General features: G+C 46.4%; 1 protein-coding gene across 1 annotated transcript in view; it reads left to right on the top strand.

Moving 5' to 3' along the window:
• CENPF (centromere protein F) overlaps window positions 1–26446 on the top strand; it is a 476866-nt gene that overhangs the window by 410393 nt on the left and 40027 nt on the right. Inside the window, exon 19 of the mRNA XM_086927898.1 lies at window positions 1203–1384. Coding sequence (XP_086784024.1) covers window positions 1203–1384 — 182 coding nt within the window. The remainder of the gene's footprint in view (window positions 1–1202; window positions 1385–26446) is intronic.

Consider the following 26446-nt stretch of genomic DNA (forward strand, 5'->3'; position numbering starts at 1 on the left):
TATAACCTCAGTGGGTGATGCAGTTGTTGCAAATTAATGTCTCTTAAAATCCCAAGTGGGTAAGTGTCAGCAGGAAATACAGCGCCCGCCGTATTACAATGAACACTCACATGCGAGTGGAATTGTCCCTTTAACAGCGTCGGTTTTTCACATGATGCGTCCATTTTTTATGACGTTATTTAAAGTGAATGCTGTGAATAAAGTGCACCAATAACCTTAGAAACAAGGCTAAAAGATTATTACAAACTAGAACTCGACAACAGACTATGGCACGTATATTAAAAAGTAAAAAACGAATGCTTTGTACAAAATGTTACTGACAAATCTCAAATTAATACATAGTGCATCAAAATACATACTTAGTGCATGAACAAATTATGCTAAGTAATATCAGCATTGCATCTGCTATGATTAAAACAGATATAAAATGACTGTGCAAAATCTGCTATACGATAAAGTCCCAGCATTTTAATTCATAATTCAATTCAATAAAGCAACGTTCAATAACTAAGTGCAAATATGCATAGAGCGAGATCACTCGTCCTCATTTTATCAACCTCTGTACTGAGCATCCTTCATAATACTCAACAACTTCACCTCATATTTTCAAATGCAATGACCAGAACAAGTGTGCATATAGAGTACAGACTACTTCCAAAGTCAAGGGCTAGATAAAGTGCTAGTGCAATTTAACCTAACTTACAGACATAACCATGATTCCTATATAAAGTGCTAGTACATCCTCAACTAACAGCCAATCACGATATATTGTTCCTCTGAGTTAAGATAAATAAAGTTCTTATACTCGATCACAGACTCCGCTTAAAATCGCAAATAAAGTGCTAGCGCTTTGTCAATAGGTAATCTGCGGACCCTGCCATGGCTAGATATAAGGTTACATTGGTAAAACACTCTTAATATATCTAGGGTTTGTAAGCTCCTAGTGTGATATACAACCAAAATTGTACAGCTTTAAAAGTGATCTTAAAATTCAAATTTCAGAAATGTAAGTTTCCAGAAAGAATGGTATACGTCTGCAAGAATACAATGCAAACGTTAATGTTTTAGTACTATTTTGTTGTTAATGTGATTATGCTGACTTGAGATTAGGCAGTATGATAAAGCTCATAGTCTGTTCTTTGCTTCTGCTTTCAGAAAGGTGTTCATTCACATTGCAATTAAAAGCTTTTTTTTTTATTCAGGATTTGCAGATATTCCAAAAGGAAAGCTTAGCCCTTTCATTATGAGAAGGACAACGCTAAGGACCAGTCCACGCATTGCAGCACAGAAGGAATCCCCGTCAAATCCTTCTTCTTATGGCGGTATCTATGATGGTTTGCCTGACATTTTCAAACCAACAGCTGCGGTCAACAAATCACAAAAGGTAAAGTGGAACAGCAGATGGCAATATCAAGACGACAGCATGCCCAGACACTTAACCCTTTGAATAGCCAACATATGTAAATTATTTCCAATGTCTGATATAAAATAAAATAAATGTATTCATCTCTCATGCAGGGTAACTGTATATTATCGTCCTGTATTGTCATATGAAGCGATTGGTGACGTGATATACCACAACCAAGCTTTGGCCAGTACAAAGTAGAGTATATTTTGGTTCTTAAAAAGGTGTTATTACCACCACCAATGTCAATACAGCTCATTTTGCCAACTTTGCAACAACAAAGGAAAAGTTTTTGGATAGATTTTAACATGTGTCCTGCTGGACAAACACCAATGCAAAATGGAGTCTCATTCAAATTTTGTCATAGCTATTTGTTCCACATTTCAATTGTTGCACACTCAAAGAAAGCTGCAAACAAATGTCCATGCAAGGACAGCTATCTCTCAAAGGTTATCCAGGGGCCCCATGTTTGTTCATGTTGGCCAGGAAGGAGTGATGGTGAAACTCGAACAAACAGCCTTGCAAGCGAATCCGCCTTCCCAGGCTGGTAGTGGATACATTTTTGCTTTCTGATTTAGGAATATCTAGGTACTATGGACACTTTAGCAGCAATATGCTGAAGGCTTCCAGATGAGGGCGAACATCATTTTGTGAATCTTTTGAGCATGATGTGTTGAACTAGGTTGTGTGACAGACCTTTATTCTTGTCTGACTTCCTATGAGGCAGGTTATAGACCTGTGAAACCACTGAAAACTACCTATCCACCATCTCTGCTTGTGCAGGATTGGGAGTCTCTGCCAGTAAAGAAAAATTTAGTGAAGATGAGTTATTTATTCCATTAAACCAAAATAACTGCTCTTTATACTGGATTCCACTGAGCCATTGAAATATGGAAAGTGCTGATTGATTAAAAATTGATTTTAAGTTTGTGGAAATGCAAACTACAAGGCCTAGGTAACATCTGCAATTAAGTGTGTTTTTTTATATTTCTATTTCCCAAAACATTATAGGTATTTAAACAAATTGAGGGTATAATTTTGGTGCTTGAGAAAGGGGCCACATGTAGAGCACTTTGGGCTTGAAGTCTTCCACTCCAATATGAGATGTTCACTAGTAGTCTTAAGTACGCTGCATGGGCTATTTTTGTAAATGACCTAGTCAAATGTAGAGACAAACGAGTGTCTCGTATTGAAAGCATTTTCAGGGGAAATTTCAGTTTGTATATTTTGTGGGACAATGGTGAAGCACAACTGGGCTTCATTTGATGGGATGTAACTCTCAAACATTTTTAGGGGGAATTTACAGGGTCCGTTTTGTATCTCAACCAAGAAACTTGTTCCACTTGAAAAAGGGTTACAGTGATGGTGAAGATATGAGGCCTGCTGAGAGACCTCCGCTCTGTACATGTCATTTGAGGATTTATCTTTCAGCTCTCTAGCCCTGACCACTTCTCCAGCTGATCTAGGAGGAAGTAGTACCAGAAGCCTGCCATATGATTGGAACTAACTAGTAATTACTAAAGGAATACTGCTGCCCTTGATCAGCCATCAAATATTTTTCCACCCCTGTGGCATAGAGCAGTGAGACTCCCATCTTCTCTAGCTGAAGATTATTCACCCAAAACCTGTAGTTCTCCAATATTGGATCATAATAGATTCATGTGATTTAATAAGTTCCTGTAATCAGGATGCAAACTCGAATATATATTAAAAGTGTTTCGTTAATGCAATAAAGCAGAGTAAAACTTTACTAGCTCATCCGCCCCGTTCTTGGCCATAACTTCAGCCAATAAAGTGGATGAGCTGAGAACTTCATACTAACTAGAGGCAACGTTTCAGATTTCCAACTGCACATTGGAGAGCTTTGTTTTTATTCGAAAAACCTTTTTCACTGCAAAATAAGAAAACCAAATCCCAACATTTGTCTTTATAAACATCTAGTCTGAACATTTATTTATATATCTTTTGTAGTTGTTGTTTTGTTTCTGAGACAGGCGTATGCTCACATTCTTTCCTTCCAAATTAACGTTTTGTCTAATCTAGGGAGGAAAAAAAATCCTTATTCTAATAGATACTTCAAACTGCAGATTTCTCTCCCTTTTGAAAATCTGCACGTCCCACACTGGATTTGAATATTTTTCAAGCAATTGCTCCCATGCTGGCTCCTTGGGCCTCAGTCCTGCTCTTCCCTGCCCTCAAAGTCCTGGGAAAATGAGGCAGCATAGAAGAAAAATGTAGCACTCGTCTTCTCTTAGAAGATCAAAGTCCAGGGATAAGTCTCCACCTTGAGCTTTGCCACTGGCTATATCCTCTCCAGAGTCAGAGGTAGTTGCCTTGTCCCCTAAGGCATCGCTGGCATCGTCAGCATCTTTCCCAGCTCCCATTGTGATGATGGAGGCTGATCAGGGCTTCTTCATACAGTGAATTCTGGGCAGGTTCTAGAGTGCGGCAGTTGCATCTGGTGCATTTGTCGACCACAGGGGTCAATTTGTAGATGCTCGATGGCCCCCTTCAGCGCCAAGCATTTCGCTGGTTCCAACAAGTTGTGCTCAATGTTGTCTGCCTTTGATCCTACACTGCAAACCTTGACAGACTTACCAGCTACAACATCTATTCTGATGTCGGCCCTGGCACTGCTTCAGGCACAGATTAATGTGCCATCAGAACTTTCGTCTACTCCCTCAGAAGGTCTACTGCCACGTGTCTAGAGAATGAAGTCCAGAAAAGTGGCTCAGTGCATCCTGGAGGAGGAATTATATCAAGAAGTGCCCAGTGGTCAGTCACTTTTTGGAATAAAATTCACACTGTTTTTGGCTCAGACTCTGACCAACAATCTCCAGATGGCCAAGTGGATGCAGAAGGTACTTGACCCCTACCTTCCTCTGAAACATCAGGTCTTTTACATTGATCCTGCCCAGGCAGAAATGGCCTCCTTCCATGCAATTCATAAGAAGTTGACTGAAATGCTCAGTCTCCTCATAGAATATAGGCGTAACATTCTAACTGATGTGCTGCATTTGGTTTCCTCTACTATGAAAACCCTCTGTAAAAATAGATGTTTATATTTTTCTACTCGTTTTTTCCCATACCCTTGAATCTTCTAGTTTTAAGGAAGATTCACCTAGACTGGGACCAAGCAAGCCATTGTCATTGACTGAGACTAGCAAACAAGGGTGTAGCACACATACTCTCTGCTCCTTTCCCTGTGTGCTCCTCTATGTGTTCCTCTCATTGTAGACCTTCTCTCCGTAACACGGGGGGCCAGGTCTTTCACCCCAATATCCAAGCATTACACCTTCGTGCATAGAGATTGAGCAGGCGATTGATATCATTTGTGGCACAGTGTTTCTTTGAAAGCATCTTTTGCCTACATTTTTCAGCTTTCTTTGTCCTTGGCTCAACAAGAGGGTATGGTCAAAGGATGTCTTGCGACTTTGTCAGCCTTTTTAATAATCTCAAACCAGCATTCCCTATTTGAATTGTTTGTGGTTGTTAGATTTTTAAACTGTTGTACACGTTTCTGCCTTTTCAAATTGTAATGTCGCTCTTGAACTTGAATTGAATTTTGACATTATTGATGGATGCTCAGTTTCAACCCATCCACAGTTGTTAATTAGGACTTCTCAACATTAAAACTGCATTTTTGTTTGTGGTGGCCTCTGGTTACTGTGTTCGTGAGTTGCAGGCTTTGAGCGTTAGACAACTCTTGACATACCTCTTCACAGATAAGCTTGTATCTGATAGAGACTACTAGCCGCAGATTCCTTAACGTATAATAATTCCCAGGCGTGAGACTGGATCCGGAAAATGTTTTGTCTAACATCCCTGCGTGCCTGGGGGGGGACGGCATCACGCGACTCTGCCCTGACGTCCGCGTATGTGACGTCACATAAGTCCCACCCCGGAGCGCCTACGTCAGTTTATTTCCTGCACACGGATCCTGATCGTGCTCCTGGCCTGTTTTGGCCTTTCCCTTTCGCTTGTTGCGTGTGTGAGAACAGTGTGAGAATGCCTTTGGGCTTTAAGGCGTGCTCGTCTTGTGCACGAAAGATGTCAGCGACGGATCCTCACTGCATGGGGTGTTTTGGGGAACACCACGACTCCGCTGATTGTGAGGCGTGCCAGCAGATAAAAACGGATGAAACTTCTTTCAGCCCGCATGTCAAGGTCTTGGGCGTCACCACGTCCGGCCCCTGGTTTCAGGAATAGTCGACATCGGCCTTCCCCCAGGCCGCAAGAGCCTCGCTCACCTGTCTCGGTAAGTGTTGCGGTTTGTCCCCGAGAGCTGGTTCCCGGCCTGTTGGGGGCATGGGCTCTCCGCGGGTGGTGCGGCCTGCGTGTCGTCCCCCTATCCACCGTTTCCCGGTGTGGGGTGTCTAGACCCCACATGGAGACATATGTGGCGGCCTTGCAGGCCTCGCTGTCTTCTCCATCCCCTCCTGGGACGTCTGCGGATCCCTTGCCATGTGCAGGGCCCTCCGCGGCATCGCCGGTGGCACCGTCCCCTGCACGGACTGGCTCGGATCCAGGTTCGGAGGATGTGGTGCCGTTTGGGGGTCCCTCCTTCGGACCATGGCGCCTCTGCTTCGCCGCGAACTCCTGCGGGAGTCCCTGTATATTCGCAGAAGGTTGCCGGGGCTCGGGTCGCTCCCCAGAGCCTCCCCCGGCCCTCGGGACAGGCGGTGGCCTCGTCCGAGGTGATGCTGCTTAGGTGCCAGCGGCCATAGGGGCTGGCGGAGGGCCCCCTCTTGCCCCGTTACGGCCTGAGGCTAGCGGGCACCCCTCGTCCCTCTCCGGGTCCCTCTCGTCCCTCCACGCTGGTGGCTGCCTCGTCGGAGGATGGGTTTGCGCCTTTCCGGTGCCGCTCCTTCGTCGGCCCGGCTCCGGCACAGCCCCGGTCTCCAGCGCCGTGTGCTGTGGCGGAGGTCGTCCTGGCGTCGGACGACAATGTCCTGCCTCAATTTGCGGACTCTATGGCACCAGGCCGACGTCAGTTCGTTGACTCTTCTTCGGACGCCTCCTCTTCTCCTGAGGTTCGGCGCTTGCTGGTTTCATCCTCGCCGGAGACGGGCCGCCGCGTTATGGCTTTTTCCCTGCCGTCGTCTAAGGACGGCTCCTCGTCGTCACCACAGCCGCGGTCTTCGCCGGAGGTGCCACCGGTCCCTCACTCCTCGGTCCCTCTTCCTCCTTATCAGTCCTGGCCTTTCCTTCCTCCGGTTGGCTTGGGGGTCGGCAGCCTTAGCTTGCAGCTGTCGCCTACTGAGGAGCTGCTTTTTCCTCCGCGGGGCCCTACGGAGGCGGGTGCTGCCTTTGCGCGCGCTGTTTCCACGGCTGTGGAATTTTTGCGCATGGGTGATCCAGCTGCCCATTTCCCAGCGGATCATCTTTTGGAGGTCCTCCATCAGGGCTCTGGTGGTAGGGAGCTGCTGCTTCTCTTCGAGGGTTCACTCTATTCTTCTCTTCTGGGGACTTGGGGCCGCCCCGCCACAGGGGACCCGGTGTCCCAACACCTTCTGCACCGCCACCATACAGCGCCACATGATTATGTATCTTTCTCTCCATCCTTCTACCAGGGGCCCTCTTTTGCAGAATGCCTTCCCCTCTTTGCCGCCACTGTTGTCTCCCCCGTCGCTGGAGGCCCTTTGGCTTGACTCTTAGGGGCGCAATATGTTCGCCTCCACCAGTGCGGCTCTGTGGGCCCTTAACACCCTTTTGTTTTGGCTAAGGCCACTTGTTCCTTGTGGGACTCGGCGGAGTCCCTTATGTCTGTCGCTTCTCAGGAGGGTGCCTGCGTTGATCTGCGGCACCATGTGTTGGATGGCCGGGAGCTGGCAGCGTTCATTCTTCGCTCTGCTCTGGACATCTCGGAGGTGCTTGGTCGATCCATGGCTACTTCGGTCGCACTCCATCGGCATGCCTGGCTTCGGTACAGTGTGTTCCCAAAGAACGTTTGTGAACGGCTGATGGACCTTCCTTTCGATGGCACCCTTGCTCCACGCTCCTGCGGTCTCTGCTGTTCAGAGGTTCTTGGCAGGGCTTCTGCTCTCCCCCCTCCTCCTCTTCCTCCTTCTTCTCCCCTCAGTGACCTGGGAGTTAATCAGGATTTTGTGAGGTGTTCTCCTGTTCGGGCGGGTGGTCCGTTGTGTGTTCTGTATGATACTGTGCATTCAAGTCCCTTGGCTAGGGCTATGCTGCTGTTGGCTGCTGGCCGGCCCCTTTTTGGATTGTGCTTTTTTGGCTTTTACTGAGCCGTGTTGGCCCTGAGATTAGGCCTTCTGTTGTTCTTGGCTGATTGGCAAGCCGTCTGTGGTTTTCCACAGGTCTTTTCAGTTGTTTCCTCTGCTGCGGAAAGTCTTTCCTAAGAGCGTTCCCATTCTTGGGACGTTACATGCCCTATGAGGGGTTCTGGTAGCTATTATATAGCTCTGTCATGTGCTGGGGAGGTGTGGTCACCTTCGGACCTCTGCTCTTCGTGGAGTCTCGGTATGTCACTGGTGCGTTCCTCTTGCTGAGGGTTTTGGAATGACTCATGCTGCGCCCTGGGCTGTCCTTCTCCGGGTTAGCTTCGTTGTTGGCCTGGTCTGGCTCGCTGTCTGTGATCTGGCGTTGTAGCTCTGCCTGGTTCTGCTTCTTGTGCTTGGGTCGTGTGTGCGGAGTTCTCCTTTCGGGGGTGTCCGGGGTCTTCTTGGTCTTTCTGGCCTCTGTCTTCTGCTGGCGTCTGGCTTGTCCTAGGTGCACCGTTCCGTACGTTGTCCTCAGCGGACTGTTCCTGTGGTGCCGACCTGCTGTTCTTTTGTGTCTCTGTGCCTTCAGGCTCTTGGCGGGACGGGCGTCCTTGCCTTGTCCGTTGCTTGAGGCTGGGGTGTGTCGACCTTCTTCCTATGGGGCCTGTTTTCAGTTCTTCCTCTCCTGGGGTGACAGTAGTTCTGGAGTTTCTGGAGTTTCTTGAGTTTCTCGTGCCTCCTCATGCGCGGTTTGTCCCTCTGGGGTGTGGGGCGGTTTCCCCTGGGTGACCTCGGGCTCCCCGTCTGCTGTGCCTGCCTAATTGCCAAAGGCACCGTTCTGTCTTGTCGATTGCCTTCTCTCTACCTCTTTTCCTTGGAGTATCTAGTTTGCTCTTCTTCCTAGGTGCCCTCTTCATTGCTGGTGGAGATTCTTGATAACTTGTATGGGTGTGGGGCACTTTGGCCTCCTTTTAGCCTTGCCCTCGTTTCTCCTGCTGCTTGATGGCGGGCTGCCTCTCTTCTTGTCTTCCTGCATCCCCTCTGGGGTTGAGGGTCTTCTGGCTGCGAGTGTTCCCCTTGCCTGGGGGGGACAGGATTCTTTCCCTGTCAGTTGGCCTCGTCCCCTGTGGACTCTCTATTGTGTCCAGGCTGGTGGGGTCCTCTCGCAGACCCTCCTCCCCCTTGGGTATGGCTAGGGTATCTATTCTACGTTAAGGAATCTGCTGCTAGTAGTCTCTATCAGATGTATAAGTTACTTACCTTCGGTAACGATGTATCTGATAGAGACGATTCTAGCCGCAGATTCCTGCACGACCCACCCTTCCTCCCCGTTCTGCGAGGACCTTTGGCTTAGTCTTCTGCACTTGCCTCCCTATGGGTGGCTATGTCTTCTGTGAAATGTGGAAGCACGGAGCTCAGTGCTGATTGGCAATAGAGTAGTGCACAAACTCTAGACATATTAAGTACATAACAGATACTATATCAACCAATTTAGAAAAATATTCTTATTTTTATGACTTATTTTATATGTATTGTTGGTAGATATATATATATATATAGAGAGAGATACAATTTACTTCAGCACAAAAATGATTGCATATTACGACTTGTATTACATTGGTAGATTTGACCGCAGAATGTTTAAGAATTCACAGTGAAGTAGCATATTTATCACATTTTATGTTATTGAAACACGATATGCAGCAAAAAATGACATTATATAAACAAGGCTACCGGTAGTGATTTGCAGAATACCACCAACGTGTTTCGGCAAATGCCTTCTTCAGGATTTTTCTTTTACCTGTAAATACTAAAAAGTAAGAACAATATATTATCTAGAGTTTGAGCCCACTGGTGTATATTTATTAACTTGTTAGTATATCATACATTGCTGATAATTCCAAGCTGTGGTCTGAAAGATGAAAATGAACAACACTGTGACTATTCAAGTGAGGTGAGTACCCATAAATTCTCTCATACCAAAGTGCGTTGTGCTAGACATTATATTACAGAGTTTTTAAGAAGAGCGTGACGCACTTAAAAAATAATTAAATATATATATATATATATATATATATATATATATATATATATATATATATATATATATATATATATATATATATATATATATATATATATATATATATATATATATACATATATATATATATATATATATATCAGCTTCAGGACTTAGGAAGCTAGCTGAGAGGTTGTGGGTGATGTCTATCCACTAATCTGGAAGGATATTTCCATTTAGTTGGCTTTACTTAGATGATATTCTCCCTAGTATCTAGTTTACTTCAATCTTCCTTATATTTATGTTTTATATAGTTAACAGGGATTCCTATTAGATTAGATCTAGGTTACCTTTATTTTTCTCTTGGGAGATTTTATCCAAGCCGGCCCTTCTTCGCTTGAACTGGAATGTACTATGATTAATCCATCTAATTAGCACCAAACAAAAGATAGAAAAACTTTACTTAGATAATATCCTTCCTAGTGACTGGTTTTCTTCAATCATCCTTATATTATATCCCCGTCTGCTCTTGCACCCGTCTGGCCACCATGTCTTGGCGCTCCTCCTGCGCCCAAGTCCCAGATAAAGAGCCTCGGGATTTGGCTTGACACTGCCCTTGATTTCTCTGTCCAGGCTACTAAGACTGCTGCCACTTGCTTCGGACTAATGAGGATGCTCCGGCGAGTGCTCCCTTTGCTCCCTTTCCAGGCGAGGAGGATCATGGTCCAGGCCCTCATTCTCTCTCGCCTGGATTACGGGAACGCTCTCTACCTGGGAGCACCGGCTTCGGTCCTTCAGAGGCTCCAGGTCACACAAAACAGTGCGGCCCGCCTATTGTTCAATCTGTCCCGTCGGCAGTCGGCGAGGAAGGCTCTGAGGGACCTTCATTGGCTCCCAATGGCTGCCAGAGTGCAGTTCAAAGCTCTGTGCATCATGCACAAATCCTTCCACCGTGTAGGCCCAGCGATTCTGCACCCTCTGGTTACGCCTTATGTTCCAACACGCCCCCTTCGGTCTGGTACCCTGCAGCTGGCCACCTCCTCTAAAATTAACAAAGCCCGTTGGGGTGGCCGCTCTTTTTCCCATTCGGCGACCAGACTCTGGAATGCCCTCCCCTTTGCCATCCGGGGTAACAGCAACCTCCTCTCGTTCAGAAAGGCCCTAAAAACGCATTTGTTTGCTAAATCTCTCTGATCTGCCCCGAGCCTGCGCTAAAACCATTTTATCTTCAAGCGCTGCGAGGCCCCAGGGCGGTTATGCGCTATACAAATGCAATTTTTCATTTCATTTCATTTCATTTCATTCATTTATACTGTTTCTAGCTGACAGGGATTCCATTTTAGAGGAATTATAAATTAGATCTAGATTACCTGTATTATTCGCTTTGGAGATTTTTTCCAAGCCGGCCCTGGCTTGTAACGGAATGTACTGTGATTAACCAATCTAATCAGTACCAAACAAAAGATAGAAAGGTATATATGTATGTATATATATGAACTTATGATACCAACATACCTATATTGCATTACTCACCAATTTCAAACTGGATAGGGACTCCTATCCTTTCTAGAAAAATAGGTATTGTCATGCTCGTGTACCTTGACTAAAATATATATTCTATAGTTCGGAATAGTGTATTTAATGCACAGTACAGTTCAATATATTAATCCTAACTACGGGTGCCATATGTAGTTCATGAGATGTCGCTATCTGAAAGGGGGGTAACCGTGCAGATTATAATTGATCCAGATTCCTATTTGCAATCACTTACTTATTATCTTCTGATAGTTCTCTTTATGCGTTCTTGACTATATGTTTTCACTATTTGTGATACACCAAAAATCTGGAACAGATTATCTAAAAACAGGAATAAATAGGCAGTTACTCCTCTAAACATATATACATTTCAAGGTTTCCACACCACCTGTCAAAGGTCTAAGACTCCCAGGGCACAGACCTCCCACAAGTTGATCCCATGCAGTCCTGTGACCTCCCCAAGACAGTGCAGCCTGCTATCCCAAAATGGCGGATTTGGAGGCAATCCAATAGGATATGTTTTACCCTGCAGTCGGGGCAGAGCATTTGGCACTTGTAGCTGAAGCCCCGAAGTCTTCCTCACGCTTTTGAAGAAACTAAAATAAATGTATTTTCAACTTGTTCATTTAACCCCTTCAGCACTGTGCGGGGGCATTAATAAGTGGCCGGGAGTTCGGATGGCCCCCGGCTGTCCTTAGCACACGCCCACCGTGACGTCAGACAGCCTGGGCCATCCTGTGCACCGAAGAGATTAATATCAAATTTAAAATGATCAACCAAAATAAAAAAAAATAAAAAATTCACATTGATGGCAACGTTTAGACATTCCCATCCTTAATGCGTATTTTTCAGTGATTTTTTGCAGTTGCCATTTATTTTCAGAAATGAGAACCACGCTACATGCTCACCTCATCTGTAATGTTCCTCTAATTGAAACGTGGGCAGACCATGAAGTGCATTCTATTTGGGCAATATGCCTGGCACTTGCAATCCCTCTTACAGATAATATCAGTAAGTATCATTAGTATCGATAAGAGCAGATGACATGACACTAGGCTATTACATGAAGAAAGAGTAGGGGTGTGTGAATAATTCAGCTGCCTTAAGAAGCAGAACAGTTATCGGCCTCATTATTGGCAGTCACAACTTGAGGATGAAAAGTGAATACTCTTGCAGGCCATCTCAGCAGAAACAAACAAGGACTTCAGCAATGGACTCTGAGGATATTCCACAATTGAAGTTGACCTAATGTCGACTTTTTTTTTTTTAGCTCGGCAATTCAGAATGCTAAAATATCACAAGCAGGTGGAGGCAATAAGAGTCCTATGGCTTTTCTCTTCCCTGGTTAACAGTGTGCTTTAAGTCTTTCACCAGTTATTTTAAATCCCAGTCTGCTGATATATAAAGAGAGAAAAAATCATGCACAAAATTGTCAATAGTGCCAGCTTGGGCGGCAGTTCTGTTTTGCAAACCATTCAATCTGAGCTGCCAAAGTACCAATTGCATTCAGCTGTTTTAACAAGTGGCAGTGCACCGCCCAGTTACATGTTACTTCATCAGACATCTTGGCTTCAGGCCATCTTAAATTTGGTGAAGTACAACAGATTGTGTCTGTTGTGCAAATAATATATTACAGCCACTAGCATGTGCAAAGCTCTGGAAGAGGGAGAAAGCACATGGCAAGCACATGGCTAACTAAGATGGCTTCCAAGTACAAAAAGGCTTTCAGCTCATGCTAACAGCTATTCTTGCAATCTTTACCAGATAGTCCTTTTAGCATGAGCTAAAGACATTCCTATAATCTAGTAGAAACATAGAAAATATTTTGCACATTTATTCTCATAAATTTATCAATATCCCAATTCATTGCTAGGTTGGCATTTTTCATTCTAAACATTTCATTAAGCGGGTATATATAAGGTATAAGCAGGAGTACAAAGGTAACAAAGCATTGGGTCAGACCGATAGCAGGAGAGAGTAATGACTATTATCACAAACCGAATTATCAATATTTTTCTAGCCCTAAGCAGACAGCAAATCCTAGAACCATCTAGTCCAATTCAATGTAAAAAACATTTTCAATAGACTTTTCCAGTGTTCCTTTTATGAGGGCTAGAGTCTCAATTAATATACTTTTAGGAGGAGGGCAAATTAGCATTGCTAACAAAAATAAGTCCTTGGGAAATCGAAGCCGCTGTTCAACCAGCCAGAGGGAAGTCTTCTCCCTGTGTCCGTTTGAGCCTCACAAGCAGGCTCTTGTTGTTCCCACGGTGGAGCTGCACAACTTGCAAATCAGGAATGAAGGCCCAGTTTGAGAAGAAAAAGAAGTCTTTCTTTCAGGATAGGGCAATCCACCCCCCAGGGCAAAATGCCCTCAACTATACTGTCCAGTGTCTCAGGTAGTGCACCAGTTTTCTTCACTTCAATCTTAACAGGCACCAGAGACACAGCACCTGTACCCTAAACTCAAGTCCTTCCCTAACTTCTGTATTGCTCTGCTGGCGCACTGCTCTTTTGTTGGGGCCACAAATTCTATCCAGTGTGCCCAGGTATCTCTTGATGAACAAACAAAGGTGCAATCTTGCATTCACTTTGGGACCCGGATTCAGAGGCCTGATGCTAGGATCTCTGAAGCAACCCTTGTTTCAAAAGGGGTCACCTCAAGCAAAAGCCTTCTCGCCGTTCTGGTCCGTCTGTGACTCTCTCAGCTGGGCATCAAAAACTTGACCCACGATTTCTCCTTTCTGATTTGTGACCCCGTCTTTCGCCCAAGACAGTGGCATGGGTACACACTTCACATCCCAGTGCTTCCTCCTTCAATGATGTCCTAGTTGCCAGCAATGCCTGTGCTGGTTACCTTCACCTTGGCTTCAAGCTGGACTGGTGCTGACGGCCCAGGCTGGATCTGATGTCCAGGACCCTCTGGCAATGATAGCATGGAAGCACATATCTATTGGTGGACAGAACAAAAGGTCTTTAGACAAGGCACAGAAATAATCTATCAACAGAAAGGATAGTCTCAAAATACTTCCTAGTCTTGGGACTCCCCATATATTAGCAAGGCACCCAAGAACCACTTCATCTATCTGAGAGTAAAAATCCTGGAACTATTACTCTATTTGAAGCAGCTAAGGAAGTCTGTGTTCATTTAGTAAATTCTGAGGAAAAGAGAAAAACAATACAGACATACTCACTCCAAATTCTTACATTTGTTTATTCCTATATTATTCATCTGAAGACCCTCCAGTTAAAAAGGAAATGTTCTACACTTATACTCATTGACTTTGCATTACTTGTACAGGACTGCAGACCTTTCTAAAATGATGTCTCTTGATAAAAACACATACATTGTACGCTTAGGACCATGCTCTCATATTATAGGTGCAGCAGGAAAATCTAAAACTGCTAATTTAACAGGGATTCTTAATACATTAAGAAATAAAAAAAAAAAAACAACATAGTGGGTACATACATTTCTTCAGCACAACATGGTGTGACAAACAAACTCCTATAGAAAAATATTGTCTTCAAAAATGTTTGCGGAGGATCACATGGGCGTCTTTCCTGCATTCTACTTTTCACGATCCAAACTATGCAACATCAACTATAATAAGGACTGGCAGCTTATTTACACAGACTAGCTAATAATAATGGTGTTATCACCTGAGAATTTTTAGAACAATAACTACCCACACCTAGTTCCCCTTAAAGGTCAAATAAGGGAACAGCAATCTAGACTACTCATCCTTTCATAATTTCTTCAGACAGGATGGGCAGTAACATTGCATATATATTTATTCATATTATTAATGCTAACAATTTTTAAAACAGTATTACTGAATAGCCAATTACATGTCTCATGGCTGTTTCACAGACGGCTTAGACAGGCTCCAAAGAGATTGAGAAAAAGAGAGAGAAAACATAAATGTGCCTACCCTTAATTTGCAGAGTAGCTAACCTCCTTACCCATTACAGTAGGAAAACCTGAAACAGGTTTCACTTCTGTCGACACCATCTACTTCTATTTGTGGCAGCTGGGCACAAATACACTTGTAGGAGGTAAATAGTACCTGGTTCTAGCTAGAAAACATTAATAACCAACCACAAATTCCTTTAGCAAGTATACTATTTGTAACATGAGAGCACATGAACTCAAACTAAATCCCCTTCTCTCCTTATCTCAGCCCTTACACAGTAATCTTCAAACTAAAAGCATTAGTGCTATATACATGGCAGAGCTATTCTCTTAATCAAAACCCACATATACCATTATATTTCCTTCTGTTCATATGAGTGCACAAAAACTTGCTTTTGCCAAAAATATTAAGCAAAACTTCTCTTTCTCTCCCTGTGCTGTCATCTCGTCTTTCAAAACGTTTCAGAGGTCAAAGTGTCAAAGCAAACCTTGCTTTGAACCCTGCTAGGCTGCTAAATGCAGAACTCGACCTTTAACCCTTACCAGCTGTCCTATTTGGGTGCAAGACTTTCCATGCAGCTTTTCCAATTCAAAGCAACTATCAAGAATCACAGCTGAAAGGCAGTCTTGTTCCATTCCTGTTTGTCAGTAATTTAGACGTACGCTTAATAACTTGTGCTTGTTTTTTATATTTAGTTTCATTTGTGTGCAGTGTGTGGTGTGCTTTTATAGCAATATAGAGGTCAGCTATTTGTGCTATACTTAAATGTGTGAATTTACGGAAGCCTTAGATCAGTTTGAAAGCTGCTCTGAGTGGCAGAACTGCTTTTAAACAGTGGATTTTGCCCAATTTCGACTTTGGTGTTAGGGGCATTTAAAAATTAACAACCTACAATGTTTTGGCATATTAGTCATCCCTAGAATGTCCTCTACATATCTCAGAGATGGGGGATCAGAAATGTATACGGTACTCCCTTATAAAAATGAGTTTTGTTCACCTGGGTATAGTGACATTTTGCCTGTTAGTTTCCCCCATTGCGGTAAAGCGCTGCTTAAATTCAACTTTGATGCTAGGAGTTCACAGTATGATTGTTAGGCATTATAGAGATTAAAAAATAAATTTAGTTCACTTATTTTTAATGAACATTTTTTTTTCATATAATGAAAAAATCCCTTTTTTATTATTATTTTTTTAATAACACCAACCCTTTCGATGGTTCCACGTATGAAAAAAGCAAGCCTCATTCCTTCTTGCCTTCACAATTTATTCATTTATAACCCTGAGCACAGAACCCTTACTTGAAATATGAAAAGTCTGCGCCACTTTTTAAAGGACAGTTATTATTTAACATCAAAACCACAGATGTGCTTATGTAAAAAGGCATTAAGAAAGGAAAATCCCTACTAATCTTTTCTCTACTATCCTAAATAATGAAACTGTCTTTTGTAACTTTTAAAATCATGCAGGCCTTTATATCAGGTTTACACTGACTTAAAATCTAGTTGACTCAGCATTTTCCTTCTGTGGCCTGCGGTCAGGAATAGCCATGTGCTATTTACGCAACTGTTGCATGACCAGCAGGCGTCAAAATCTCACGCTTTTCAAGCCAGCACAAATCAATTGTTCTGTAATGTCTTGTTTAGTTCAGCAACAACCAAATTCACTCAGATGATGTGAAAGCCTTTTAATATCTAATTCAATTTATCTAAGGAAAATGCTGTAACATTTTGTATCTTAGTCCTAATTATTGCAAAGCACAGAATTTCGTTTTTCTTCCTCTGTATGAGGCATATTTTATTCCTATTGAATGTGAATTCTAATTTTATCTTTAGCATTGTGGAAATTTGCACATATCTATAGTTACTTACTCTGTCAATTTACTAGTAGCATGCAGCTATTTAGCATATGTTACATAATTAATTTCTGGATTTTTTTTATTTAATATGTAATTATTTAAATAACATTTTGCATAACAGAATGATGACAAAAAACACATTGAGCTCATTCCAGACATTTACAGAAGGGGGGGTCATACACTCAGAACACACAATGCAGCACACTGAATGAGGCTAGCCATTCTTACACAAAAAGCGCGATCGCTACTTACTCACCCAATTACCACCGATGTCAAATCACAAACCACATAGACATTTAAACACATAATTAACCCACAAATCAACACTTAGGACCGAACCAAGAGACCGCCCACAGACTGACTGAAACCTAACCATTAGTAAATACTAAATGTAAGTCATATTTACAAGAAAACCTTTCAAAAATAGCCCAAAAAATGCACAAAAACAGCCCAAAGACTGTTCCATGTTCAAGAAGCCAAAATACACCAATTTGGCAAGTTTTGGCTGGCAGAACACTAAAAAAGCGCTCTGCATATCATTACTAAGTGCACAGAAGAGGATCCTTTTTTTTAATGCACATATTTTAATTCCATGGGGTACTGAGTCACCAAGGAAGTAATACGATTTTATACCTAAACCTATTTAGGTATCCCCTCTAGGGGAGCTGTCTGATACCGTTCTAATTACATTATTGTACCTCCAAGAAAGCAACACATTCTACGATGTGTGCTAATAACAGGCATGCCAAGAATATTGTAGCATATACAATATTATTTGCAAAGTAGCACTTAACTCAATGTGTGCCGTACAAGTTTAAAAAAAGTTAGAGAAAAATCTCATCATTACCTGTCTATATTAATAGCAATTCATATATATCCAAGCAAGTTCCAAGATTTTTGGCCAAAACCAGTCAAGAAAATGTCAACGACCTTACCAAGCACAAATCTCCAGCCTCTCACTGCCAAGTTCTGAATGACCTAACGGTCGTTTTAGAATACTCATGCCAATAAGGTCCTCAGTCAGGAGCGGCTACCTCCTGGAGCGCCAGATCAGGGAAGACCAGAAATATACTGGGCTGCAGAGACTGAGAATCTCAGTGCGCAGGGTACCTCCTTAGTAGAGTCCTGTCCTGTCCTCAGTAGATTCCTGTCTCCGTTCAAGACCACTCCCTTGGATAGCCGCTTCTCTGATGTGGTCCACGTCGGGCACCATTTGAAGAAATATAAACCTCCTTAGGGGTTCATTGATACACCTGGTCCTTTTAACCAACATAGAAGAAATTGACACAGAAGCTGTAATAAAAAAATAAATTTTTTAAAATCCTCACATGAGGGAGACTGCGTCATACGGTACCCTCAGGCCACTGTAGGAGCCAATCTAAGAAGTACAGAGAACAGGGGCCTTGTATATGCATAGGTTACATTAGTCAGCATAAAACCAAGGGGGGGTCCTGGCACATACCAGCATGCAAAATGACTAATATGGCTATACAAAATGTGCTTGCTCAACAAAGTGGGGGGGGAGATATTTCTCCTTACATCAGCAAGAATAGCCTGACATTTCTATACATAGGAGCAGGTGCATTCTGACAGCTAGGCCTTTGTGAGCATGTGCAAGGCTCTGGAAGAGGGAGAAAGCACATGGCAAGCACATGGCTAACTAAGATGGCTGCCAAGTACAAAATGTCTTTCAGCTCATGACAACAGCGATTCTTGCAATCTGTAACGCTAGCACAGCATTATCAGATATTGCCATATGTGTTAACTCTGATAAAATGTGTATTACCATATCCTCCCATTTGTTTTCAGCAGGGTTCAGTTTAGGTAAAAAGGTCTTTCTTTCCTTGCCTGAATCTTGTGAACAGAAGAATGTATTCTGGGCAATAAAAATGCATGACGTTTTATCTTTACAGAACAAAGGGTCTTCTTTAGAGTTTGCTGGATGAAATCCCTTTTAAAAAAAAAACTGACAAATATTTTGCCCCCATGTTTTAAGTGCATGTGTGTGTGTGTTTGTGTTTGTGGGTGTACGTACGTACACACACACACACACTACGGCAATATATAATTTATATTTATTTATAATTTATATATATTTAGGTAGCGACCAAAACACTAGTCAGCTCCTTGGTCTTATCGTCCCTCGATTATTGCAACGGTCTATTCCTTAATGCCCAGGTTAGGGTCATGATGAAGCTACAGGCAATACAGAATGCCGCAGCACGTCTGCTTTCTGTAAAACCTAAATTCGCAGCCATATCAGATACCATTAAAGAATACCATTGGTTGACAATCCGGAACAGAATTAAGTTTTTAATCACTATGTATAGTGTATAAGGCACTCAACAATCACGGACCTCACTTTCTGAAGGACCAATTGAAACCCTACGAACCTTGTAGACAGCTTCGTTCCACCACCCTAAACCAGTTAGTGATCCCACGATCCAAAACAGTGTCCTGGGGTGACCGCCGCTTTTTAGTGGCTGCACCCAAATTATGGAACACTCTGCCTCAAAACATTAGGCTAAGCCCCTCACTTCTCCAGTTCCGTAAACATTTGAAGACCTGGCTTTTTGATCAATAACATTCATCAAATCCCTCTGGAGCTTTTAATACTGACCTGAAGTTGGCAACTTGAGGTCCTCCTATTTCCTTGTTAATGGTTTGAACTTTCACAGAAATACCCATTTGGTAGGACCGAGGAGTACATTAATCAGTCAAGGTTCATCATTTAGGTTGAAGCTGTCTATTGTTCTTTTTCATCAAGTTCATGACAGTTAAATCAACCAAGGATTTGCTTATGCACACCTTCCTACATGATGGGTTGATAAGAGCTCTATTATCCGATGTCTTTGTTTTTCATATTTAAGTTGACATTGCTGCTCTTACAAATCCTCTTTTTGGTTTATGTAGAAAATGTGTTGCTGGTCCTTTCCCAGATAATGGTATTCATCTGAGCAATTGTGGACAATTTGATGGTAGCAAAATCTAATCTCCTCAGACAAAGTTAATGTCACTTTCCCTCTAGAATATAATGGTATTCATCTAAGCAATCGTGGACAACTTGGTGGTATCAAAATCTAATCTCCTCAGACAAAGGTAATGTCACTTTCCCTCTAGAATATAAAATACCACTTTTTGCACAGTGGTTGAAAAGAGTGCTGGGGTGAAAACATCCTGTCTGTGTTTTATCCCTCCTGCAATTCTACATTAGTACCTTAGTCCTTCTTTGAGCCAAGAAAATGTATTCACAGTCACGCCCTATTCTCATTATTTGGTAAATGATGACAAATCTACAATAGTGACCGTAGATGTAGAATGGCATGATAAGTTTCCCCTTCCTCACCCTCTGAGCAGTACTCTTAATTATGGATTCCTTCATGGAACTTCCATGGTTTTATTGCAGATTTGCATTCCTTAATCCTGCTTATGAACATTTGGGAATTGAAACCAATTCAATTTAATAAGTCTTTATTGCGATTATTCATCATAAAATTAAAAAATCATCCAGGGATAAAACAACCACTCCTTCGTTTAAAATACATCAAGTAAATGGGAGATATTAATCAGAATTACTGCTCCACATCATAAATTAATATATATATATATGTACATATTAAAACAGGTTCTTAAAAGGCAAATTCATATATAAAACATGTAGGCTTAGTTTTGACAACAAATGTTTTAAAGGAGACAGATTATCTGCCAAACAGTAACAGGGTAGTACAAAACATAATTCATGCTCCTACAATGTAGGGCCCAATCTTATTTTATGTACTACATACTACTTTACCCCCCAACCCCCCCTTTTTTTGTTACGAATGGCCCATGCCCAACTCAAAAACTTTGTTACACCAATCACAGTGAGGGAGGAGGTGTCAGACTTTAAGATTCTTCTCGCAACCATCGCCGATCTTGTGATCTGAAAGAAACACGTTAGTGTTAGATTCCTTACCTTAGAATATCCCCAGGCGTCAGTCTGGATCCGGAAACTTTTGCGTAGCAGTACCCCTGCGCGTCGGTAGGCGTCGTCTGCAGGCGTCCCCTGCGGCTCCGCGTCCGTCGTCGGCGTCGTGCGCCGTGATGACGTCGCTGGAGTATATAGACGCCGCCTCCGCGCGCTGACGTCAGTTCTTCTTTTTTCCGCGCCAGTGGACGCAGATCTGAAGAGCAGTACTCCGGTCTTTTGACCAAGTTTTTCGATTGTTTTTTCTCTAATTGTGCCTGATAGAATGCCTGGGTTCAAGCACTGTGATGACTGTGAGCGCACGATGTCGGTCACAGACCATCACCGCCTCTGTCTCCGGTGTCTGGGCCCCGACCACGACGTGGACTCCTGTGTCGACTGCCGGGCCCTCACCAACAAGGCTAGGCGGGAGCGGTCCCGCAAGCTACTGGAGCTCCGGGTGTCGGCCCCACGTCGGGACCGGGAGCGGTCCCGGTCCGGCCGGAGGTCGAGAGAGCGTTCGAGGGAGCGGTCGCGGAGCCGCGCCGAGCGTTCCGGAAGTCGACACCACTCGTCAGGCTCATCAGGTAGGAAGCACAAGAAGTCGGGCGTCGTCATCGTACCCCCGACTCCCCCCGACGCTCGCGCGATGCGGCCGGGGGCTCGGGTGACCCCAACCCCGCGGCTCCGCGAGAGTCGCCGGCGCGGCCTGCCTCATACCCTCCGGTCCCTGGGCATGGCGCGACGCCTGAGGAGATCGAGGCGTTCCTCATGGCCATGAGGGCGCTCGCTTCTCCGACGGGGCCTACGGCGCCTTCGGGCCCAGTGCTACCGTCTGGGGGCCCTGGCGGTTCGGGTGTCCCTGCCTCGGCGCCGTCGGGTGCTCTGGCCCCGGCGCCGCCGACGGCTCCGACCCCGGCGCCGCAAGGGCCTTCGGGATCGGCGCCGGCTGGTCTTCCGGCCTCCCCGGCGCCGTTACCATCGGGGTTACCCCCGACGCCGCCCCCGCGCGGCGCCGGTGCCGGCTCCGGCCGGCGGCGGGGTTCCGGCGCCGGCTCCGGGCGGCGCCGTCCCCTTACCTTCACCGACGCCGGACGCGGCGCCGGACCCCGAGAAGCCGGTCTACATCGTTGACTCCGAATACGGAGAAGATGAAGAGTTCGGTGAAGGTTGGGAGGGGTCCGAGGACCCTCTGTCACGCGAGTGCCAGTATGACCCGGACTGGACAGGTGACTTGGGGGATGCCAGTGGTCTGGACGACTCTCCTAACCCTGGTTTGATCTCTCCTCCTTCCGTGACATCGGTGGAGGGAGCTGCCTATTCTGTGGTGCTGATGAGGGCTGCCAAGGCCTTACACCTTGAGCTCCCCGTCGCGGCCGTGAGGCCTAACATCCTCACCGAGGTCTTCAAACCGCAGTCATGCCCACAGGAGCCACTGCTGCCGTTTAATGAAGCCTTGTCAGACGTTCTGTTGGGCACGTGGTCCAGGCCCACTTCAGGTGCGCCTGTTGATCGGAACGTGGCCAGGCGCCACCGTCCTTGTCCGGACGACCCCAAGTTCCTGTCTACCCACCCCACCCCTGAGAGTCTGGTGATCCAGGCCTCGACCTCCCAGTCCGCATTCCCGTCGGCCCCGCCCGACCGGGAATCCAAGAGGTATGACCAATTTGGCAAGAAGGTCTTCTCGTCCATTAGTTTGGGCCTGCGGTCTTGCAACACCGCTTGCCTCTTGGGCCGCTACACCCACTCTGTGTGGGATACGGTCGCGGAACTGCTGCCAGAATGCCCCATGGAGGTGCGGGCAAAACTCGGTCAAGCTGTGGCTGAGGGCCGGGATGCAGCGAAATATTCAATACGGTGTGGTCTTGATACGACCGACTCGCTGGGCAGAGCTATGTCAACGACGGTGGCGATTCGTCGCCACGCCTGGCTGAGATCCGCCAATTTTTCGGCTGATGTCCAGAATACCTTGATGGACATGCCGTTTGATGGCTGTCACCTGTTCGGTGACAAGGCGGACCACGCGCTGGAACGCTTCAAGGACTCCAGGGTCACGGCCAAGTCCTTGGGTCTCTCGACCCAGCGTCAGCAAACGGGTTCGTTTCGTCCCTTTCGTGGCCAAGGAAGGGGCGCCCCCACACGTGCTGCCAGCCACGCGCCGCAACAATCCTTTCAACGCGGTGGCGGCCGTGGAAACCGCCGTGGTGGCGGTCGGGGACAACGGCGGGGTCAGACCACACCTTCCCCCGCAGCATCTACCCCAAAATCCTCCTAGTCCGTGCTTTCGGCCCCATGTGACGCCAGTGGGTGGCAGGGTTCGCCATCACCATGCTCACTGGCGCACGATCACTTCGGACAGGTGGGTGCTGCAAATCGTCCAAAGGGGCTACTCCCTCCCCTTCGAGACCTCTCCTCCAGCCATGCCACCGCAGAACCACCGTGTGTCGGGGGACCACTTGACACTTCTGCAGGAGGAAGTTACGGCCCTCTTGGCCAAGGGGGCCATCGAGCGCGTTCCTGGGCCAGAAGTAGGGCGTGGTTGCTATTCCCACTACTTTCTGGTGCCCAAGAAGGACAAGGGGGGCCTACGTCCTATCTTGGATCTAAGGAACGTCAACGGCTTCCTCCGGAAGGAGAAGTTCAAGATGTTGACGTTAGCTCAGGTCTTGGCTGCTCTAGACCCGCAAGACTGGATGGTAGCGTTGGACTTGCAGGACGCCTATTTTCACATTCCCGTCCTGCCGGCCCACCGGCGTTACCTGCGGTTCACGGTAGGCCTGGAGCACTTTCAGTTTATCGTGCTCCCCTTCGGCCTTACCAGCGCCCCACGGGTGTTCACAAAGGTGATGGCGGTGGTCGCAGCCCATCTGCGCAGGTTGGGGGTTTCAGTCTTCCCCTACCTAGACGATTGGTTGTTGAAAGCGGGCTCGCCCCAAACAGTCGTCCACCACCTTCAGATGACGGCAGACCTCTTGCACGACCTGGGGTTCTCCATCAATGTGCCGAAATCACACCTGTGTCCCTCTCAAAAGCTCCTTTTCATCGGAGCGGTTCTGGACTCGGCGCAGTTTCGGGTTTATCCTCCGGAACGGCGGGTTCGGGATATTCAGGCTTTGATTCCCATCTTTCAGCCGCTATCCCGAGTTTCGGTCAGGTTGACGCTGCGGCTGCTGGGACTGATGGCTTCCTGCATCCTTCTGGTGCATCACGCCCGGTGGAGGATGCGGGCTCTGCAGTGGGACCTGAAGTTTCAGTGGGCACAGCATCAGGGCAACTTGTCCGACCACGTCTTGATCTCGGAGGGCACTGCGAGACAACTGCAGTGGTGGCTTACGGACCGCGATTGGGTCAGGGGCAAGTCCCTCTCCCTTCCCCAACCGGAGCACGTTGTCGTGACGGACGCGTCCCTCCAGGGCTGGGGTGGCCACTTGGGAGAGGCAGAGATCAGTGGCATCTGGTCCCGGCTCCATATCAATCTGTTGGAGCTGCGGGCGATTCGTCTGGCACTGAAGGCATTCCTCCCCTTTGTCAACGGGAGTGTAGTGCAGGTGTTCACCGACAACACCACCGCCATGTGGTACTGCAACAAACAGGGCGGAGTGGGGTCGTGGACCCTTTGCCAGGAGGCTCTGCGCCTCTGGCAATGGCTGGAACGTCAGGGCGTGACTCTGACGGTTCAACACCTGGCAGGTTCTCTGAACGCCAGGGCGGACGAACTCAGCCGTCGGTGCTCGATGGATCACGAATGGCGTCTGAACTCGGACGTGGCGCAAGGCATCTTTCTGCAATGGGGAGAGGCTTGGTTAGATCTATTCGCCACAGAAGAGAACGCGCAATGTCATCAGTTCTGCGCGTTGGAGTTTCCAAGACGGCACTCGCACGGCGACGCCTTTCGGCGCGAGTGGAGTTGCGGTCTGTTATACGCCTTTCCGCCTATACCACTTCTGCCCAGAGTGCTGAAGAAGATCAGGCGCGACCGGGCCCAAGTTATCCTTGTGGCTCCGGACTGGGCTCGAAGGTACTGGTATCCCGAGCTACTCAGCATGTCAGTCGGTCCCCCGATCCGCCTGCCCCTTCAGGAGGACCTTCTGTCGCAGCAGCAGGGGACGGTCCTCCACCCGAACCTGTCCAGTCTCCACCTCCATGCTTGGAGATTGAGCGGCGGCAGTTGAGGCCATTTGACTTGCCTCCTGAAGTCTGTGATGTTATTCTGGCAGCCAGGCGTCCCTCCACTAAGTCGGTATACGCCTGTCGGTGGAACAGATTTGTGGCATGGTGCACAGCAAAGGCTGTGGATCCTCTTTCTGCCCCTCTTTCAGAGGTTCTTCTGTTTCTTCTTTCTCTTGCCCAGCAGGGCTCTGCTCTGGGCACTATCAAGGGCTACCTTTCTGCCCTTTCAGCCTTTTTGAAGCTTCCTGATCAGCCTTCTTTGTTCAAATCCCCGATTGTAACTCGATTCTTGAAAGGCATCACTCACATGTTTCCACCTGTTCCGTTTGTGATGCCTGGGATTTGAACCTGGTTCTAACTTTCCTGATGTGTGCTCCCTTTGAGCCCCTTCATTCTTGTCCTCTCCGTCTCCTGACTTTAAAGACGGCTTTCCTGGTTGCTATCACCTCTGCCAGGAGGGTGAGTGAGCTCCAGGCTCTTTCTGTCCAACCTCCTTTCCTGTCCATTCATCCTGACAAGGTGGTTCTGAGGACTAGACCTTCTTTCCTGCCCAAGGTTGTTTCGGCCTTTCACATCGGGCAGTCCATCACCCTCCCTTCCTTCTTCCCGCCTCCGCATCCTTCAAAGGATGAAGAGCGGCTCCATCGTCTGGACCCAAAACGTGCGCTTTCCTTTTACATGGATCGCACTCGCCAGTTCCGGGTGGATGACCAACTGTTTGTTGGCTACGTGGGTGCGAAGAAGGGACGGGCGGTTTGTAAACGAACCATCTCTCGATGGGTCGTCCTCTGCATCAAAGCGTGCTACTCTTTGGCTCGGAAGGAGCCTCCTGTTGGGCTGAGGGCCCATTCCACTCGGGCCACGGCGGCTTCTACTGCCCTGGGCCGGGGAGTCCCCTTGCAGGACATTTGCCAAGCGGCTACGTGGGCCTCGCTGCACACCTTTGCGAGGCACTACTGCCTGGACAGTCAAGTCCGGAGGGATGGCTTCTTTGGCAGTTCTGTCCTCCAGGACTTTCTGGTGTAGTATTGTATTGGTTCGCAGACCCACCACCGGGGTTGGTATTGCTGGGGTATGTATTCTAAGGTAAGGAATCTAACACTAACGTGTTTCTTTCAGATGAACAAGTTACTTACCTTCGGTAACGATATATCTGTAAGAAACATTAGTTAGTGTTAGATTCCTTACCGAACCCACCCATCCTCCCCGTTCTGCGAACTGATACCTAGGGTTAAGGTCATCCCTTTCAGGGCCCTAGTTTTACATGGCACCAGTGTTGGTTCTCTCATGGCTCTGCGTCTCCTGGCGCGGAAAAGCTGTGTGCAAAGAACTGACGTCAGCGCGCGGAGGCGGCGTCTATATACTCCAGC

This window comes from Lissotriton vulgaris, chromosome 6 (assembly GCF_964263255.1).
Source record: "Lissotriton vulgaris chromosome 6, aLisVul1.2, whole genome shotgun sequence".
Lineage (NCBI taxonomy): Eukaryota > Metazoa > Chordata > Amphibia > Caudata > Salamandridae > Lissotriton > Lissotriton vulgaris.